Below are 19,893 nucleotides of genomic sequence, written 5' to 3'. Positions count from 1 at the left end.
ACCGGCAGCTCACTGCGGCCACGACCCACAAGGAACGGGTTTCTTAATCACATCCGCCTGCAAGATCCGAGGGTCGGCTACAGCTGCAGCCAAAACAGGGCCTTTTCTGGGGTGTGGCAAAGTGACAGGACCCAGTGGCCCGCAGGGGGACCCCACCCGTGGCGGAAGGGACCTAGAGAGGGGACACATCCTCCGCAAGAGTCCACGTTTGCTTGAGGGAAAGGGAAGGAAGAAAGCGCCAGCTCAGCACAGCCCCAAAGCAGGAGGATCCCCCCGCCTCACCCACCGCCTAGCATTATAACTCAGTTATCCTGAATCTTTGCCCCAGGGAGCTAAAGAGTTCCCCAGGAAGCCCAGGCCTGCCACCGGTCTAGCATCAGCCGAACCCCAGCGCGCTTGCTGTCTAGGCACGCTAAATAAGCAGCCGCAGAGAGGCCACTGGGACAAGAAAGTTGCTGTTTTTAATTGCTGACCTGATGTAATTAATTGCTGTAATTAATCAGTGGGCGAAGAATCATCTGCCAGGCACAGCAAACACCTTCTTCTCACATAGTTTCTGACCGCATCCACCTGTCCAAGGTGCACCTGAATGGGCAGGTCCAGAGAGGGCTCCATTACCCCTGCCGGTCAGTATATTAGCACCAGAATGGTCAGAATGGGAGGCTTCTGCCTCAGACAGGTACAGGCAGTTTTGGCCAAACACCTGCACAGCACCTGTGCGATTGGCCCATCTCCCATGGCAGGGAAAGGGCAGTTTCACTAGTATTTAAAGTACTCTTCTCCAAAGGGCCAAAGGGAAATGGATTTGGCCAAAGGCAGCATGGACCAAGCCAAATGTGAGTCTCACTAATTTTATGCCTACTCAGATGTAAGCAGGTGAGGGCTTCTGTTGATCTACTTGGAAGTAAGCAGAACTGAATTAGCAGCTTTTTTCTAACCCTGATCCCCCCCCCCCAGGGAAAAATAAATCCTGGGGACTTCCTTTAATGGGGGGGGGGGAAACACACCAGGTGAGATCCACCATAAAATATGAATTTTTTTTTCAATCACTCCCCCGTACCACACAATGTTGAGATGTCAGCTATTGGTGTCCACATACTTTCAGCCATATTTTCAAGGACATAAGGACTAGAAACTTGCTTTTAGAAATTACGCTTAAGGCAGGGATTCTAGGAAGCTAAATTCTGCATATGGTACTACATTTTTGTTGCCCACCCTACCACAGACACACACAGAGATGGTGACGAGTATCTACTGCCCTGAAGAAGTTTAGTCAGTGGAGAGCTTAAAGGTGGCTGGCTGGCTTAGTAGTTAGTGTCACACTTAAGGACAAACAAGGGAGGGGGGGAGTCCTTGATCCCCTCATCTGAGCCCTGGAAGGAAACTTTACACAACCAGCATTACTCCACAGCAAAATAGTTCCTCCACATGACAACAACTTCTCCATTTTAGGGAAAGAACTGCTTTAAAGCCTCCCAGATCCTCAGACCCATGCGGAATGCGGCTCCCCAAGGAGCGTCTGGAAATTTAAACTGTTAAGTCTGCCGGGCCCGAAACATCTGCCATTTGCTCAGCAGCAACCCCGGCTGCAGTTCGTCCTCGTAGCCCTACGATCCACGAAGGAGCGAAGCCCCCTCCCTGGCCATCCAGGAAGAGTTGCTTGGCTGTGTGTCATCGCGCTGCATTCATGCCCTGCCTCTCCTCTCCTTGCCAGGAGCCCAAGGCAGCTCTCCTCCTCTCCGTTTCGGTCTCAGAACAACCCTGCAAGGTAGGCTAGACTGAGAGGCAAGAACTGGTCCAAAGTCACCCAGGCACCTTTACGTCCCAGTGGACACTAGAACCTGGATCTCCCCAATCCTTGTCCAACAGCCTAAGCTCTGCACCACCAAGATCTACCCAGATATTTTAAAAAAATACTCTAGTTTTTTCAAACATTCAGGACGGCAAATAGAGTCATGTAAAGCATCATCGCTAAACAAAGAAAGACCCAATCCTATGCAAGTTTAGACACAAAATTGGGAGTTGTAGTGTGCTTTTCTGTCTAAACTTGCATCCTTAAAGACAAGCAAACCTCCCAAAATGTTGAACAGGGCCGCACAATCAAACAAACCCATTGCTGAAACGTAACCAAGAACAGCTTCAAACAAAAGCCACACAGAAATCCAGAAATCCCACAGCATTCCCAGGAAAACGACGACAAAATGAATGCAGTCACTGGCAAAGGAGAGAGCGGTGTGGTTGGCGACCATTTCATGCAAGGCCTGCCCAGAACAAAAGATGCTCATGGCCAGAGGACAGGAGTGTGCAGGAAGGCCAAGATCCCTCCAGAAAGCACACCTGAGCCCACCTGCAAGTGCCGAGGAGATGCCCAGCACCTGAAATGCTCCAGAAAGCGTTCCTTGAAGGCAGAAAGTCTGAAAATCACAGGTCTACACACTGAGAACCAAAGCGTGGATGTGGAAGGGGGATAAGCTCTCTCGGATGCCCAGAAGCACCCATTTTCCACAGGTGAGAACAGAACCAACAGTACTTAGCAACCATGAATGTCCGTGGCTTCCACCTGGATCCCTTCCCTAGTTCAATCTCATCCATCAAAGGCAAGCGCCTGGAATCCACCCACCTTACCCTCCAAGCCAGGTCTAAATTGATGCCTGCTCCTTCAGGAAGAGCAAAGCTGCCTCTGAAGGAAGCCCTCAGAAGTGTCCACACGGAGGCTGGCGGCCTCCCCACACTAGGTACACGACCTGGCAGTGTCCCCACGCAAGGCGGCATCCTCAACTTAAGTAGGTACACGTTTGACTGCTCCACCGTGATCCCTCTTTCTTTTGCTCTTACTCCTGTCATCGTTTTGCAGTGTGAACCCCGGGGGGTGGGAAACTTGATTCCTCACTGCTTGCATCTATTGCTGTATACAAAAACTGTAATGCTACTCAGAATTCTTAGTTCACGTCACTATTATCCTGCCCTTCTTGCGGGTGGGAGGAAGCTGGTGCTGGAAGGGAGCCGCTTGGGCGGCTGAGATTTAAACTGGGGACGTAAGCGCCTCCCTACACGACATACAGTCACAGATCGGCAACCACAAAGTTGTTCGGTGCCTGAAATCTGCAGTTTCAGCCAAGAGGGAGCACTTGTACATCCACAGCCCAGAGAACTCCTTCCCTTTCCTCCCCTCCAGATTTTGGCAGAGGAAAAGGCATCCAGCAACCTGAATGCAGAGCACCAGATGTTGCTGGAAGGCCTTACCTTTCAGGAGGCTGAGAGTGGCGCCGGAGCTGTAGCGCTTCCCCGCACTGTTGCTGGCCACGCAACGATACACCCCAGTGTCGCGCTTCTTCACATCTATGATTTGGAGGATACCGTTTGGGAGAACAATAAATCTGTGGGAATCAAAGGGAAGGAATCGAAATGCTCATCCGCATGGTCCCAGGGCACGTTCGTCCCCTCGCTTCCAGCACTTTGGACGACTCACAGATCCAAACTGAAAGCTGCAGGAGGGAAACACTGTCGAACTGGTGGGTGGCCAGATACCCCAGGGAACCCCACAAAGAGTGGCTCTGTTGGGGCATGAGAGGCTTATATTTCTAGTCATTGCTACCTATTCACCTTAAAAGCCGGGCAACTCACTGCCCAAATAATTCATGGGTTAGAGGAAGAGGTGCTACTTCTCGTTTGTCCTGCCAAGGTTGTGTGTGTGCTGCAATTCCATGGCCTTAAAATCCAGTTTTCTGAGTCCCTCTGCTCTCACAGCAGGTACACAGCAGGTTTCTAGTCCTCGTTGCCTGAAAGAATTTGGCCAGCACCTGCTGAAATCTCAGAAGTGTTGCAAAATAATATTTTTGGCATTCAGCCAGAATTGCAGAACACATTACGCAAAGCCGGAGGAATTGCGAGGGCTTGCTCAGCTCAGATAATCTGGATCCTCCGCCCACTGTACAGGTTCTAGCAGCTGTGCGAATTTTGCAGGAGCGAAAATTTCGCCTTTTTCACCCTCTCAACACAGATGGTGATTTTATAACCCCGGTTTGCTCCCTGCTTGTTGCTTTAGCACTTCCCAAACTGGAGCTGGTTAGATGTGTAGCGACACGGCTTCAGTGAACCGCAAACGTTAGCAAGCCCTCTGCAAGTCCAAGGTTGGGGTCTTAGACAAAAATTCGGGCTAACTCATCGGTGGGGAGGTAGGAATATCAACCCATTCAAAATCAAGGCTGGCCGTCAAGGGTTGTGACTGGCTCGTCCCACAGAAGTAATTTCTAAGCCACCAAACCTGAAAGCAATAACCGAGCAGTTAACGTTGCGACATTCAGAATGCTAAAAAAGACAACTGCTCCTGCCATTTAAACTGCCCTCCAGGCTCCCACAAACCGCTCCAGGCGGCCCCTTCTGCTGGAAGCGGGCCTGTCCTCGGGAAACCCTCCTCAATAGCTGGCTTGTTCTGCGGGCGGACACAAAGAAAGCAGACCTGGGAGCGCTGTTGTCCCGGCGATGGCAAGCCGCCCGCCCCGTCCAAGCCAGCGGCTGTGCCCACGCATCCCCGCCTTGGCACGAACCGTGCAAGCCTTTGTGCCTTCTGCCCTGGAGAGCGCGCGGAACATCCCCATCCGGGGCTCCCGCTGGCTCCAGAGGAGAGAACGGGACCAGAGGCAGGGGCCCGGCACGCCGGCCACCTCCAGCTGCCCATGGGCCTGATGGCAGCGCTCGGCATCACTGAGCCAGCCAGGTTTTCTTTGGGGAAGACATGAACCTACGGCTTTCAGAGCGGGCCTTCTCTGTCTCCTTTCAGAGCCTTTCCATGCCGCTTCTCATTTTCCTTTTTGGAACCCAAAGTGATTTGCAAGACAAAATGACAACAAAACGCCAGGATGCTGATCTTTATAACAACAAACATTGGCATCTCTTTAAGAGAGCAGTCACCTCTTGTTGTCAGGGAAATACCTGTGCCCAGAGAGATGTTTCAAGCTGGTGGCAGAAATTCCTCGCACCTGGAGCTGGCCTGATCTCAAGGGCGCCTTCCTTACCCAGGAAGGGTGCCACAACCAAGAAGACCGCCTTCCGAACAAGGCTCAGTAGGCCAGGACAGCCCATGGGAGAGAAGGTGGACACGGCCTTCAAATAATTGTGCTTGTCCTTCAAATAACCTCATCCTGAGCTGTATAGGGCCTTGGAAAGCAGCAACCTCTCCTTGAGCAGGGCTCAGTCGCTAAAAACTACCAAATAAATCGACCTGCCAGTCTGCAAGTTAAAGTCTCCATCGCCAAGTCAAACAGTTGGTGCACACTTGTTACTCAAATGCAATCTACCTGGGATCAGGAGGTACAGTCACATTGTCCTTCTCCCAGGTGATCCCCGGAGGAGGAAGGCCTTCGATCCGACACTTGAAGTGGGCCGTGCCATTTTCCATCACAGTCTGGGACTCCGGATGTTGAAAAAATTGAGGCAAAGCTGGAGGTAGGAAGGAGCGGGTGGCAGGGAGAGAGAAAGAGAATTCCTTACCATTTCTCTCCTGACCTAATCTTCTGCTAGTCTTGTAAAAGTCTGTGGGAATTCTTGGGAGGGTATAAGAAAGCAACAACAAAGACTATCGGGGGCCAAGACTATAAGAACGTAAGAACCACCCTGTTGGATCAGACTAAAGTCCTGTGGTCCTCAGAGGCATTTGGACCACAACTCCCAGGATCCCCATCCAGCAGGGCCTTTGCCTGGGAATCCTGGGTGTTGCGGTCCAAACATGTCCGGAGGTTGAGAAGGATGATCTAGTCCACTTCATGGACAACCAGCAGCCCATGGAAACTCACAGGCAGGAAGTGGGTGCAACAGCACCCTCTTGCCCATGTTCCCCAGCAATGGATGCACACTGCCCATGATCCTGCACACTGTGTGCAGCCACCAGACTAGTGGGCATGGAGAGCCTCATCCTCTGCAAATGTGCCCAGTCTTCTTTCAAACCCCCCCAAACCAGTCTAACACCTGCTAGAATGTTGTAATTGCAAATCCCACCGCTTATGCACTGTGTGAAGACACAACTCCCTTTATCTGCCCTGGTTCTACCGCCAGTCAACCAGTTTTGGATTCAGAAACAGTGGAGCGTTGAGCTTGGACCAATGACACCTTGTTCAAATCTTGCATGGGATATTTGAACAGACAAATATGAGCCAGGTGTGCACAAAGCATTGATTTTACTAGAATAGCACAAAGGATTGTAATGGGCAAGGTCCTATGCATGGTCAAACAGAAGGAGGTCCTGCAATTCCCAACATTTCCCGACCAGCTTCCGTTCTGCTGCCTGGGGTGATGGTCTCAGGAGGTTCTCCAGAACTTCAGGTAGGGTTCTTCCCCAGCTCCACCTGGAGATGCCAGGACCCTTGCATGCAAAGTCTATCTTGGACTTCCAGCTGCAGCCCTTCTCCATAAATGCACAGCTCTGAAGTCACTTGTGATAGATTGCTGAATATTAATCAGCCCTCCGCACTCCTGCGGAATGAAGAATGATCCCTGCTCTTGCGTCAACAAGTCGTCTGGTCGAACGCAACACCACGTCCCCCTTGCCGCAGTCCCTGGATCCTTCCCACACTCACCCACGCTGAATGCTAAATTGAGAGCCCAGAGAAAGACCTCGTGGCCCAAGCAGCCCAGGAGGGGGCGTCCGTGTGCCCCAACCGAGCTGATTCCCCCTTTTGTCTCCCAACAGCTGAGCTGCACCCTGAGCGCCAAAGCTCATCAGGAAGCCCTCCTGGGAGAAGCAGGCGGTTTTCCAGAGCGGCAGCACAATCATCAATTGTACCGTTTGTCTTTACAGGCGGTTCGAAGCACTTTGCAGGCCACTTTTTGCAGTCTGTACAGCACAACACGCCATCCTGGGTTGCCACGCCAAGAACCCACAGCTCGCTCTTTCATCACCCTTGGCGGGTCCTTGGCGGGCCTTTGAAAAAAATCTTGTAATTTACAGATCGATACATGTCTTTGTACTAAAGAATTGTCCTTGCTCTCAGGAAATTTATAAAAACCCTGCTTTGAGGGAGCCCCATTTTTGTTTCCAAACTGATGGGCGTTCTAATGCCTACGTTTGGTGTTGGTGATAATTATGACAATGAGCACAAGATGTTCCTACAGCATCCGATTCTGGGCCATGTGCAATTTTCTGTTGGGAATCAAGGACCAAAATGGTGCAACCCGCTTAAATTTTACACATTAAATTCTCTTCCAAAAGTTCTGGAGAGCAGAGAAGACCCACGTGGGGAACCAGGATCCAGTCTCCTAGGTGCCGCAAATTGTATTCTGCTTCCGCCCCGAAGGTTGGCTTATCATCATCTTCACTGGACCCTTGTGGCCACCTCCGGATTGTGAGATCGCCCACTCTTTCACGTTTACATTTGCAACCCAAGAGGCTAAAACATGGCTTCTTCAACACCTTTCAAAAAATGGGGAGAATTTTGAGGGCTTCTGCATTAAGCCGGGGGACAAATACTCACTTGACATGCGAAGCACAACCGTTTGTCCTGCGACTGAGCCAAAGGAGCCATGGGAGACACAGGAGTAATTTCCTTCCAGGCTGATCCCTCTGGGATCGTTTCCTTCCTCCCAAAGCACCTGGGTTGATATGGACAGAGAGCCAGAGGGGAGGACACGAAGGTTTTCCTCTTCTGTTATGGGAAGCCCATTCTTCTTCCAGGTAATGTTGAGGACCTTCTCAACCGGAGCCAGACTGCAGCCCAACTCCAACGTCTGGTTTGGCTCGAGGATCACCTGGCCAGGGCTGAGACCGCAACTCAGCTCCAAATAACGGCCTTGAGACAGTGCTGCGGCTGCAAAAAGAAAGCCACATCGTTGAGCCTTCTTGAAAAGCAGGCAAATTCTTACATTTCTTGCCCACCCCCAGTGTTAACGGCCTCTATCTACATTAAGTCAGGAATCCTGAAAGACCTGTGTGCTTTTCCTTGCAGTTCATTTACAAAACGATAACTTCTTCACAGTGCCTCCAAAAAGCCAATATCATTGTTTAGTGCTCCCAAGTAAGCCAGGATCAGAAGCCAGCTTTAAACTAAGATTTAAAAGTTAGCTTATGAGCCCTGACTTGTGTAGGCACACTCACACTCGGATGTAAAACCCTTCCTAACTTGTTTGAAGGCAAGAGCAAAATGGGAGTGAACAGGTGGCTTGTTTGCATCATGGTTTATTAAGCCAGAATTCCTGGTTTAATGTGTTGTCCAGACCCAACTGCTACAACCAGACCTGACAGTTATCTGATGTTCTGCCAGGAGCTGGGCTCTCCCCTTATTCCTTTCAAACAGGTCTTTTTGCATAAGTGCTCTTTATTTCAATATACGGCTAGCAAACTATAGCCAGTGGAAGATGAGTCTCTGAGCATGAACAGAGTGTTTGTTGAACCCACACTATTTCTGAGAGTCCTCCTCTGTGCCCACCCCCTAACTGGGTAGCCCTTTGCTTCCAATGCCATGTCGTGGGGTCAGGTACCCAACTGCCCCCCACTCTTCTCCATTGCCCCCTCCTGGCACTTCCAAGCCCTGTCTGTGCCCACGGTCTGCCTGAACACCTGGGGATGGGCCTTGGGGCAAGCCCTTCCTCCTCTGCCATCTCCGCGTCCACAGATCTCCTTTCCAAGCTCCCCGGCCTCTTCCGAAGAGCCGTGCCTCCCCGGCCTCGGGAAGCATGCGAAGAATGACCACTCTTTCATTCCCAACATGTTCCGAACAAGATAAGAAAATCCCTCCCTCCATTTCAGATCTCCCAACTTGGTTTTGTTTATAGCAGTTTCACTGAACGCCGGTTTTCTTTCTTCACGAACACCATGGTTTATTACGGAGTTTTTACATTGTACAATAAAAAGGTTAAGAAGCCGCCGGGAAAGCGGATGAAATGTTCTGATGACGATGAGCAAGAAAGAGAGCTGTGTCTACAGAATCTCATTCTGGGCCACGTGAGCCTTCCCATTGGGAGTAAGATGCCAGAATTCAAGAGTCTGCTTAAATTGTATAAAGTTTCATTTACATTGCCCCAGAGCAGCTGAAACCTAACAAATCCACATGACCCTGAAAGCATGACTTTACTGTGTTGAAGGCAGGGTTGTAGCTACATGCACCATAATTGCTAGCCCATGTGCATTTTAAGTAACCCTTCATCCTCCCGTAACTATTTTAACCAACATCAGTAGCCTGGCAGTTTATTTTTAAAAGCCAGTGTTCTTTCTCTGCTTGCTTGCTTGCTTGCTTGCTTGGTGTGTTTGATTTCTTCACCATCCTACAAGCCAAGCTCTCTAGGCAGTTCCCAGCAAGAGTGGCTCATTCATAAGTCTATGGGGTGCGGCGGAAAGGGTCTAGCATTAGGACCGGGGAATCCATGTTTCAAATCCGTACCACAGAAAGAAGCTCATTGGGTGATCTTGGGCCAATCACTCTCTGGCTGATCTACCTCACAGGGTTGTTGTGAGAATAAACTGGGATGGGAAGGAGTATACCATCCTCCAAAGCAAAGGGTGGGATTACACTTTACCTGCGTCAGGAGAGCAAGACGATTGGGAACCCAGAACGCAGAACGAAGGAACCATAATCAAGCCAAGCTGGTGCTTGAGGGTATTCATAGGAAGCCACTTCCCTGTACCTGCACACCCACGGTCCAGATTTTGCGAGATCCAATCAGAACCATCAGCATTTGCAGCACGGAGGGGCTCTCCAGGGTCCTTCTCCAGAGCAGCAAAGAACTCGCACTGTTAAGCTAGGCGTTCAGATGAGATGTTGGCATCCCTTTGCAACAGACTTTCACAAAACAAGTACGTCCCGCAACGCACTGTGCATGAAAGGACAGGGGGAGAGAGGTGTGTGCCAAATTTGCACCAGACTCTCACATGCAATGCTCAACCCTTGGTCCGTAGCAAAACGGTGACTAACCGATCTTGCAAAACGGGCACACAGTCCATGCCAGCAAGTCCCTGAGCACAGGCCCCAAGGCCCGGGTTTGGTTCACACTCATTCTGTCCCAAGGCTTTCAGTGCAGGGCGGGATAGAAAAGCTTTGCGATACATGAATCCCCACGGTGCCCCTTTGCGAAAGGTCCTGGGCATCTCCTGAAGGTGTTCTGCCTTCACCACCCCCAAGGGGGGCTCGGTCCCCAGAAGTGCTGGCAGAATCCACACTGTCACGGTAAACCTCTCCGGCAGGACACCTCACCAGCCACGGACTCCGATTCCGCTCCGAACGGTGCTGACACCACTCCAATTGAGTAGCTGTCCCGGCCCCGTCACAAGCACCTCACCACAAACCATTTGGCTTCTTGACCAGTGCCTACTGCAAATTAATTTTATAACCAGGCAAGCACCCTATTAAACCTTCAACCACCCACTGCTGATTTTAAAAAAGCCACCGGGGGGTGGGCAGGAAAAGAAAAGGGAGAAGAGCAAATCGGGTTCAGAACATGGTGTTAAGTGCAGCATTGCCCACCAGTTACACGGGGAAATACTATTCTTTAGAGTGCAAGGGAAACTGTAAAAAATCTCCACTACTGGCAAACAGAACGGCTAACTGGTTAGTTTAAAGCTTCCTGCTCCCAGCAATCCATCCTAGCAGCTAATACTGGGAGGTGAACATTACTTTCTCTAGTGCTGCACTTTCACATCTTCTCCCTCTGAGCATGAGAAATGGCACCTCCCACCCCTCCTGAATGCTGAAAATCCACCTTCCCCAACCTGGTGGCCTCCAGACTGCCCTTGGCTGAGTGGGGATGAAGGGAAGCTGCACCAAGCTGGGGAACACTTTAATAAAAGATGCACGAGCCACATCTTTTATTGCTCTGGTCCCAAAAGGCCGAATCCAGTCACACACAAGTCGATCATGCACACTCAGCTCCAAAGTGGGGACCAGTGTGGGGTCTGCATTTCGATCCGAGCACATGAAAGAGGGGAGCAAAACCTACCACCTCCTTATCCTTATCCTACTTTCTGCTGCTCCTGCTCGTTCCTGGTCAGTGTTGGCTGCAAGAAAACAACAGAAAGCATCCAACGGCAGCCCACACCGATGTTTTGCTCTGCTCCCTTTCTCTGCATGCTTCGCTTACCATAAAAACTAGACTCAGCCCTCCTTTGCAGCGAGACGGCCGAGGGCGTATTAATCACACACATACACAACTCTGGCTAAGCCCTAACAGCAAGCTAACCAGTATCAAGCAGGTGAGTGACGAAGAGTGATGAATGATTTTTAATTGAGCCCTGGCAAATGAGCCCACAACATTGGCTCAGGGACTAGGAACTTCCATCTCCAGCCCTCGTCCTCTACAGCAAGCGTGGAAATGCAGCAAACCAACTGGGCCTCTTAGCAGCCCAGGAAAACAAGACCCTTCTACTGAAAACATTGTTTGCTGGAGGGTCAAAGCTGAAGGACGGAGTCCACTTCCTCTGCAGCCAGCAAGGAAACCAAATGGGGCTGGCAAGGTGTAATGGAAAGATCTAACCCCCTTCCTCCAGCCCACGCACACCCATGCATGGCATTCTGCGCTTTCGCCTGCATGAAATTCCTGGTGGCCCAGTTGTTAAACACGAGCCTGACTTAATCTCTCCATCTCACTCTCCTACCAATGACCCTCTGGCTCTCTTTGTTCCTCTAGTATCTTTGTCCCGAATCCTCATTCCGTAACAGCTCCACATCTCCCTTGCAGCTCCCAGCTGGAATGCTTTGCTTCCTGGCATCTCTTGGCCCTTCCAATGACATGTTCAACAAGAAAGCTGCTGTGAATGGCGTCACATCCATGGGCCAGCTAGCCAGTTGCCTCCTCCTCCTCCGGCGGCAGCGGCTCACCAAGGTTTCAGGGGGCCTCGCAGGGCCTCTCTCCTTTGTTTCTGTTGCAGGACAGGCCAGGAATAATTACAAGGAAACTGGGATCTACTGCTACTGATCTGGAAGGGGTCTGACCACACTTTCTGACTCCGTTTGTGCAGGACCTTTTTCATCCAAATGTTGCACCCCAAGAATGCTGAGACAAGCTGACTGACTCTTCTGAAAGCACGTGGCTAAAAATGTAATTGCTGCCACCTTGGGCTTGCTTTCATATGCTCCCGTATTAAAAACAGAAACAGTGCATAAAACTCTCAGCCTCTGTGCATCTCACCTGCAAAATATATGGAATAATCAGTAGCCTCTGACCTTCTATTAGAGTCCCTCACTTGCAAGTAAACCAAGCGCCAACTTTGCTTGCCGGTACAGTGTGGGATGCAAGAGACAACTGCCTGAGTCTCGAACCATTCTGCATCTGGCGTCTGCCCCGCTCCCCCCGCTACCTCTTTGTTTTGCTTTTGGTTCCAGTTGGTGGGCTTCATGAGACAGAGGAAAAAATCCAAGCAAACCCCACAAGCTTGAAGTCTGCTCATCCCTGTCTTATTAGACCCTTTGGAATGAACAATGATTGTGCTGAATGGTCTCTCGTGTGGAACAGAAGAGATGCGAGGGGCTGCGTAGTGACTGAGCAAGAGGGGAGAGAGTGGATATGCGGCCAGACACTAAAGGAAAGAGCCCAGGATAGTTCTAGGTGGTGCCTTTGGACATTGGAACAAAGCAGCCAGAACATGCATGGCTGATAATGGGAGCAACCGAGACTCTGAACCTGGAAGGGCACCACGGACAACAGTATTTTTTTAAGGTTACTGTTCAGCGTAGAACCAAAAGGCTGCATCCAGAGATATATGTACTCTGCTCTAAAACATTTTTAAAAATATGGCTGTTCGGCTTTGCAGAAACGATTCTGCTGAGGACGTGCTCCGAGATCTGGATTCGGTTTGTGTTTGTACCCATGTTCCACATTTTGCGCTGGTTCTTAAGAATGGGAGAGGATGCCAAGCAGTTTATTCATTCGCACACCTCGACCTCTGCCACAGCCCCAGGTCATGGCAACTCACTTCCGAGCATGTCTTTGTAACAAAAAACGTCGCACACCGGACTTAAGCTGAAACCAAATTTTTGCCGCCTACAGCACATTCTGGCACAACATCACAGCCTAAGCCGAGTCCAGGAGTTATATCACTGCAAAGATGCTGCTGATGATAGAAGAAGGGACTTTTTTAGCAGGGCGGCCATGTTAGCTCCTTGCAGCAAAAACGATGAAGAGGCCGGTGCCCCCTTGAAGACCAACAACTTTGTTGTGGCACAAGCTTTTGTGATGTCATGGGTGGCGATCTTCATTTTTCAAAGAAATGTTCAGTAACCAGCTTTCAAATCAAACACCAAACACGATGCTTCCACGTTCAGCTCCTGGCATTCTTGACCCAGGGCCATGTCAGCTGAACCTGAAGTCCCAAATGCCTGGCAGGCACCAAACTGGAAAGACTGCCCTAGAGGGTAAAACTGCAGCCAGTTATGAGGAAGAACTTGCTGGAAATCAACTGGATGGATTCCCACCCTCCAAGCACATGGGAAACTCAGTTCCTCACCCTGCCTTCAAGCGTGGCTGGTCGAAACAACAGACCAGCCAAGCGCATCTCCTCAGAAAGGCCTCCTCCAATGCTGGCCGCATGAAACTCCAGAGAGCAAAGCAAACCAGGCATGTTACTCCATCACCCTTCCAACACTGACGTCACTTTTCCCTTCCTGGCGGCCACAAGGAGTTTTCCAGGAGCACTTCTGCCATTGCTTCTGGGTGGCAGGGACTGGATTCCAGCCAGCCCCTTTCCTGCTTCTGGCCACATCAGGCTCCCGGGAATGGGCTCCTGTGCAGCCTGCAGAACCCCTGAAGCCAAGTATAACCTCCGCTTCCCTCAGGAGGAACACGCCTCCGAGGGCGGAAGGGGAACAGTCCTGCGAGCGAGTGCTGCTTGGCGAGGCGGCCCCGCGGACGGGCACTGGCAAATACGGAGGGCCACTGGCAAGTGGACGCTTGGCTCGAACAAAGTGGTGCACCCTCAGAGCACGAGCCTGGCACACAGTGGGGGCTGGTTCAGCCTCGGCCATCGGCACTCGAGGCCATCTCGGGTAAGGAGGTGGGAGAGGAAAGGCCTCGACCTGAAGGCCTCGGAGAGCTGCGCCTGGACAGCTCTGCTGGGCCGCGGCCAAGATGCAGAGAGAGGGGCACTTCTCTCGGGAGGGGGAGGGGGAGGGGGAGGACTGCTAAGAGAAAGGAACTCAAGCCCAAAAACCTCCTCCCAAGGACGGGCCTCCCACAAGCTGCGCTTTTGCCGGAGAGCCTGTGCGGAAGAGCAGCGGAGCCTCGGGGCGCTCAGCTGCGGCGTGAGAGCTGCCAACTTCAGCACCTTGAGCCTTGTTCCTCCGCCTTGCTGCAGGTCCAGACCCTTGGACCGCTACCTGACTTCGCTCCTTGCATGTCTGCATCTCGCCCACGTTTCGGCGCTGGCTGCTCTCGAGGCCTCTCCTCTGCAACTCCCCGTCTCGCCCAGTCATGTTCTGCTCTTTGCCGCCGTGCGTTCCCCAGCCTCCTGCCTCGAACTGCCCCCTTCCTGGACAGACACATCGGGGCTTGACCACTGGCCTGTCTGTTGACTCGGCACTGGGCTGGATTGGACCCTGCCCAGGCACAAGAACCGAAGACGCCGAGCTGGATCAGACCAAAGCCTATTCAGGCCAATACTGCCTCCACCCTCCCCCCACCTGCCCCAGAAAGCCCATGAGCAAGACCTGCTCAGGTTTCCCGGCAAATTGACTCTGGCTGCTGATGGTGTGTTTGTCCTGCTTAAGGAAAACTAAGGCGTAAGATGGCAGACACAGAAGGGGAGGAGTACAGTGTGACCCCCATGGATGTCCGACAAGCGAGTCTGGATTACTCAAAAGCCCACCCGACAGTTTCCACAGCAAACTGGCCTTACGAGCTTACAAAGGGCCGTAGGCCATTTTTAAAATTTTGCATATTTCTGCACAAATTCAGTTGCAGCAAAATGCACACTATTTGGGAAAAAAACTGATCAAAAGCAAACACATCCCACCCGAAGAGTAAAGCCTGAAAATGTTCTGTTATGGGTAGGTCTGAGTGCTTTTTAAAAGCCAGTCAGCATATCTTTGATTGCTGCAACACACTCTACGTGGGGCTGCCCTTGAAGACGATTCAGAAGCTGCAGCTTGTGCAAAAGGGGGCTGCCAGATTAATAACTGGGACCCAGAAGTCCAAACATGTAAGACCAGTTCTGGCCTGTCTGCATTGGCTGTCTGTGTGCTTCTGGACCCAATTCAAGGTACTGGCTTTAACCTACAGAGACTTACAGGGAAGAGCCTTCTTGGTTGTGGCACCCCATCTATGAAACTGACTTCCCAGAGATATTCATCAAGCACCGCCCTAATACACAATCCAGTGCCAGACAAAGATGTTTTTATTTGAGCATTTTAACTGTTCATGATTTCACTGGAATTTAATTTTAACTACATTTTAATGTAAATTTTAGTTTTCTTAATTATGACATTTATTCCAATCTGTTGCTTTACTATTATCTGGTGTTCCTGATAGGAGGTTAAGTTATGTTATCTATTATTGATATTGTAGTTTTAATTGTCTTAATTGTGTTTAACTGTGTTATTTATCATGCTCTATGTTGTTGGTGTTTTATTATGTCAACCGTGTAGAGAGCCATGTGGTTTCGAGACGGTATACAAAAGTGCTAAATCAGTAAATAAGGAAAGACATGTCTTGGAGCAGCCATACCTGTCGGAGCACCTCTCCCAACTCAGACACTGTGCTCAGCCTCTGGGGGCTTCCTCCAAGTACCAACCCCACAGAGGGCAGGAAGGTAGCAATGAGGGGGAGAGTCTTCTCCGTGGTGGCCCCTCCATCTTTGGCACCACCTCCTAACAGGAGATCCCATCCTGTTGATGGGGAGGAACCTAGGTTCCCAATACCCAGCTCCTCAGACTAGACTTCCAACACCCAGCCTTTTCCTTTCACGAGGAAAGCCGAAGGCCCCATCTCAGGTGGCGAGTCTGGCACCCAACGTTGCTCTTGTGGCAAACTGTCCAACCCTCTCTCATGCATGTCGGTGCTATGGATGCATGCCCCCCGAGGTGTCCTCCAAGCTCAGGTCCGTGGCATCCTTGATGGAACCGACACATCTCAGTTGGCCTTCCCCTTCTGCCTAGCATGGCCGTCTTCTCCAGGGAGTCCAGCTTTCTCATGATGTGCCTGAAGGACAACAGCCTCAGCGTCATCACCCACTTCCAGGGAAAGGTCTTCCTTGGCTGGATGGCAACTGTTGCCCAGCATGTCTCCTGCCCCTGGGGTGTCATCTCACCAGCTTGCCTCTACCCTACTCACTCCAGGTGACGGGAAAAAGCACCTCCAAGATGGTGTCAGAGAACGTGTGTTGCATAGTTTCCAGCAGCTGCTGCTTCTAAGGCAGAACTATCTTGGTCAAGATGCTGCTGTGGCTTTGGGTTAAGCGCCCCAAGACTGAGACTTGTAGTGGCGGTTACTCTGAGGAAGCGCTTGAAGCAGCCTCTGGACCTTCTCAAGTGGGACCCTCCACCATGGGCTCTGCAGCCCTTCTTCTTGACCAAGGAGTGGACCTTAGGCTCTGAGGAACATGTCCCGGCCAGCCCCTCAGCACGTTGGCACTGCCGGTGACTCCAAGAAAGACCACGAGCCCGTGAAGAGAACCAGAGGAAGCATCTGAGGAGGCAGAGCTACTGGTAAGACTCTTCTGGGGTGGCTGCAAAACCAGGTGCTGTACCCCAGTGCTGGGGTGACTTGTGGGTACTGCAGGACTGCTCTGTGCTCCTGAACACTCTCCAGGTCCTGGGCTAGGACCCGCAGCGCTGGCCATGGTGCTAGAGCGACTCCTATTCCTGCAACCTGAGCAGGTGTGGGAACAAGCCAGCATCCCACACACAGTGGACCTGCCCGGTCATCATGGGAGCCCAGTGCCTTCCTTTATCCAGCTAAGAACAGCCCATCCCAAATACCCAAGATACAGAGGGAACACATCCACCTTTGCAGATGGGGCTTCCAATCAGTGGTGTTCCTTTCAGGACTGAGAACACCCAACCTGGGAGGAGCTGAAAAAGCCAGTCCTCATGAGATCTCACAGAAAGAGTGAGCCTCAGCACCATCCCCTGCTATCAAACAGTCCAAGGAGAGAGAAAGAACTCAAAATCAATCCAAACACATTATTTATCGTGCTGAATTAATCACAACCTAGAAAAGCACATCAGTCACAATTCCAGAAAAAGAACTTTCCTGTTGTTCCACTGCTAAGCATGCCATGTTCTTGGCATCATCTGTGGAAGTCTTTTAATTCAAGGTCTGAAGTTGCATCTTCGCTTTGAGGAGTGATGGCAGAGCAAGCAAAACCAGAAATGGCGCTTCCTTTAGCATTGACAAGAAAAGGAGGACAGAGAGTAGTATCTTACTTCCAAATCACAAGAAGTAGTAGTTCCCCTAAACGCCTCACTAGTTAGACCTCACCTGGAATACTGTGTCCAGTTCTGGGCACCAAGATTTAAGAAAGATGCAGGTAAATTAGAAAGGGTCCAGTGAAGGGCAATAAAAATGGTCCAGTGTTTGGAAACACTGCCCTGTGAGGAGAGGCCAAGAGAACTGGGCATGTTCAGCCTTGGGAAGAGGAGACTGAGGGGGGACATGAGATCCCTCTAGAAATCCCTCAAAGGCTGTCACAAAGAGGAAGGTCAAGATCAATTCTTGCTGATGCCAAAGTATAAGACAGAAGAATTGACTCAAGTTGCAACAGGCTAGACATCAGGAAAAGCTTCCTTACCATCAGAGCAACAGGGCAGTGGGACCAACTGCCTGGAGAGGTGGGGGGCTCTCCCACAGTGGAGTTGTTCAAGGTGAAACTGGGCAGCCACTTGAGTGGGATGGAGTGACTTGGTGTCCTTGGGGGGTTGGACTCGATGGCCTTCATGGCCTCTTCCAACTCTACTCTTCTATGATTAATATAACTAGCCATGGCACCTGAGCAATCTTACCAGATTGACTGTGGGGGTCAGCTCCAATTTCAGCACACTGACTGTGAAGTAAGGTCTGTGGAAGAAAAGGATCCGACAGTTGCTCAGCCGCTAAACCCTCTGCCGACCCAGCTCAGGCCTTCCTCTTCCAAAAGCCACCTGAGCGACTGCCGTGCAAGGCCGCAAATCTGACACATGCTTACCAGGAGTAAAGTTTTCAAACAGATTTCTTTCCCAGGCTGCTTAAGTTAGTCACCTGCAGTGAAAGGAAAGCTGAGCAGCATCCCTTCCACCCTCCAAATCCCCCTTCACTGTGATCCTTGCTCACCACAAGGAATCAAACGGGGGGCTCGTTCACAAGCCTGAGCCTGGCCACTTTCGGGAGGGCTGTGTACTTTCCAGGCACAATCGGGAGGAGCACCCATGTCAGTACGGGGCCCAGAGAATTCAGCATCGCAAGAGCAGCAAGTCAAGACCGCAGAGCAGAGAAGCCTTTAATTACATGGCGACAGACCGGCATGCCAATGTATTAATGTTCGTTGATGGGCTACTATAATCAGACAGACTGAGTCTTGAGTGCCTGCAAATTATGTAAACGACCTTAAAGACCAAAGATCCATCAAGCGAATGCAATGGCGCATGAAGTCATTGTCCGCAAGCCCCATTTGCAAAGCCGTTTTATGGCTTCCTAGATTCCAGGGCTGCAAGACACCAGGGGAGTCTTTAGCCGGGCAGCCCTGCAGAATGCAGTCTGTGGCATCGCACCAAGGAACCTCAGAGATTCTCTCCCCACATGTGGCGTCACAGGACGGGGGCCGGTACCCAGCTCCCACTCTCCGTGTGCTTTAAAAGCAGGCAGCTCCATGCACTGGACTCAAGAAACCGCTGGACCATCGGCACGGCTCGGCCGGTGCCCTGGCAAGCCTCTAGGATGCAACGGTGTGGTGAGCGGCTGAGCGAGCGCCGCTGCAGCTCCAGCGCCAGCCCCCAGGCGTGCACGGTAGGTTCTCCACGCATGCAGCCACGCACCACATGCCTTCCCTGGTGTGTGAGGGACGGTTGCGACCGGCCCAGAGTCCGTGGCAGCGCAGGCGTCAGATCAATACACAAGGAGCAAGCAAGACTGTGAGCAACGGAGCTTGCCCCTGCGCCAGGCGCCGTCCTACTCTCCCCTGTGCCCATCCGGACCTTCCCTATGGATAGGAAAGACAGAGCAGGGGTCTCCCAAGACAAGCTCTGTGTGTGCGCACGTACGCATGCATGCACACACAGAAGACCCCTCTTTCCCCACTCAAAGGGGCGCAAACCTTGCCACCCCTGGAAAACCAGTTTGCTTTGAAAAGCCCGCATGTTCTTTTCCCCTGCCGGGGGCTGCTTTTTCCCTGGGGTGTCTCACCAGGGGTCACATGCCAACAGTGGGCAGAGCTGAATAAAAAGTGAGTGGGGACACCCCCTCCTCTCCTCTTGCAACCTCTCTCACCCTTGCTCTTTTTCTGCCTGCCCCCCAGCAAGAAGGCAGAGGCATGTTTGGGCAAGCACCAAGGCTGGTCAAGCAGGCAAGAGGGGGGCATGATGAGGAGGGGGCAGGAGCAAGAGCCACTGGTGACTACGGTGGTGGGAAGCCGGGCTCACGAAGGAGGGGGTCCACAGAGGGGCCCCCACCCACACCTGGAGCACAGAGTGCCTTTCCGGCACACCTGTGCTTTCTCTCTCTCTAGGACACCCTCCACTCTCTTCCTTTTTCTGGCAGGTTGCGACGGACAGGCAGATCGCTCCTGCTAGGACTCTGACTGCTCGGGGGGTCCGATAAAATCAGGCTGAGGGGGCTGCAAGTTGGCCACCCCTGCTGAATATGAATAAAAGCCAATTCTCCAAACAAATCCATCCATCCTGTCTCGAGAGGGATGCAACCCCAGGCTTGGGAGAACCCCAAGGCCTGTGCAGTGTGTGGAATCTATAAAAGGGGAACCCCAGTGGGGAGACCCTAAAACAACCCAGCATG

General features: G+C 51.6%; 1 protein-coding gene across 1 annotated transcript in view; it reads right to left on the bottom strand.

The window, feature by feature from the left end:
- IGDCC4 (immunoglobulin superfamily DCC subclass member 4) overlaps positions 1 to 14,387 on the bottom strand; it is a 39,923-nt gene extending 25,536 nt beyond the window's left edge. The window contains exons 1-4 of the mRNA XM_044444997.1: positions 14,144 to 14,387; positions 7,467 to 7,799; positions 5,298 to 5,439; positions 3,244 to 3,377 (exon numbers count right to left, since the gene is read on the bottom strand). Coding sequence (XP_044300932.1) covers positions 3,244 to 3,377; positions 5,298 to 5,439; positions 7,467 to 7,799; positions 14,144 to 14,387 — 853 coding nt within the window. The remainder of the gene's footprint in view (positions 1 to 3,243; positions 3,378 to 5,297; positions 5,440 to 7,466; positions 7,800 to 14,143) is intronic.
- Positions 14,388 to 19,893: the final 5,506 nt, after the last annotated feature.

This window comes from Varanus komodoensis, unplaced genomic scaffold (genome assembly GCF_004798865.1).
Source record: "Varanus komodoensis strain SLA01 unplaced genomic scaffold, ASM479886v1 scaffold46_3, whole genome shotgun sequence".
Taxonomy (NCBI): domain Eukaryota; kingdom Metazoa; phylum Chordata; class Lepidosauria; order Squamata; family Varanidae; genus Varanus; species Varanus komodoensis.
This window is presented reverse-complemented; position numbering and strand designations above follow the sequence as displayed.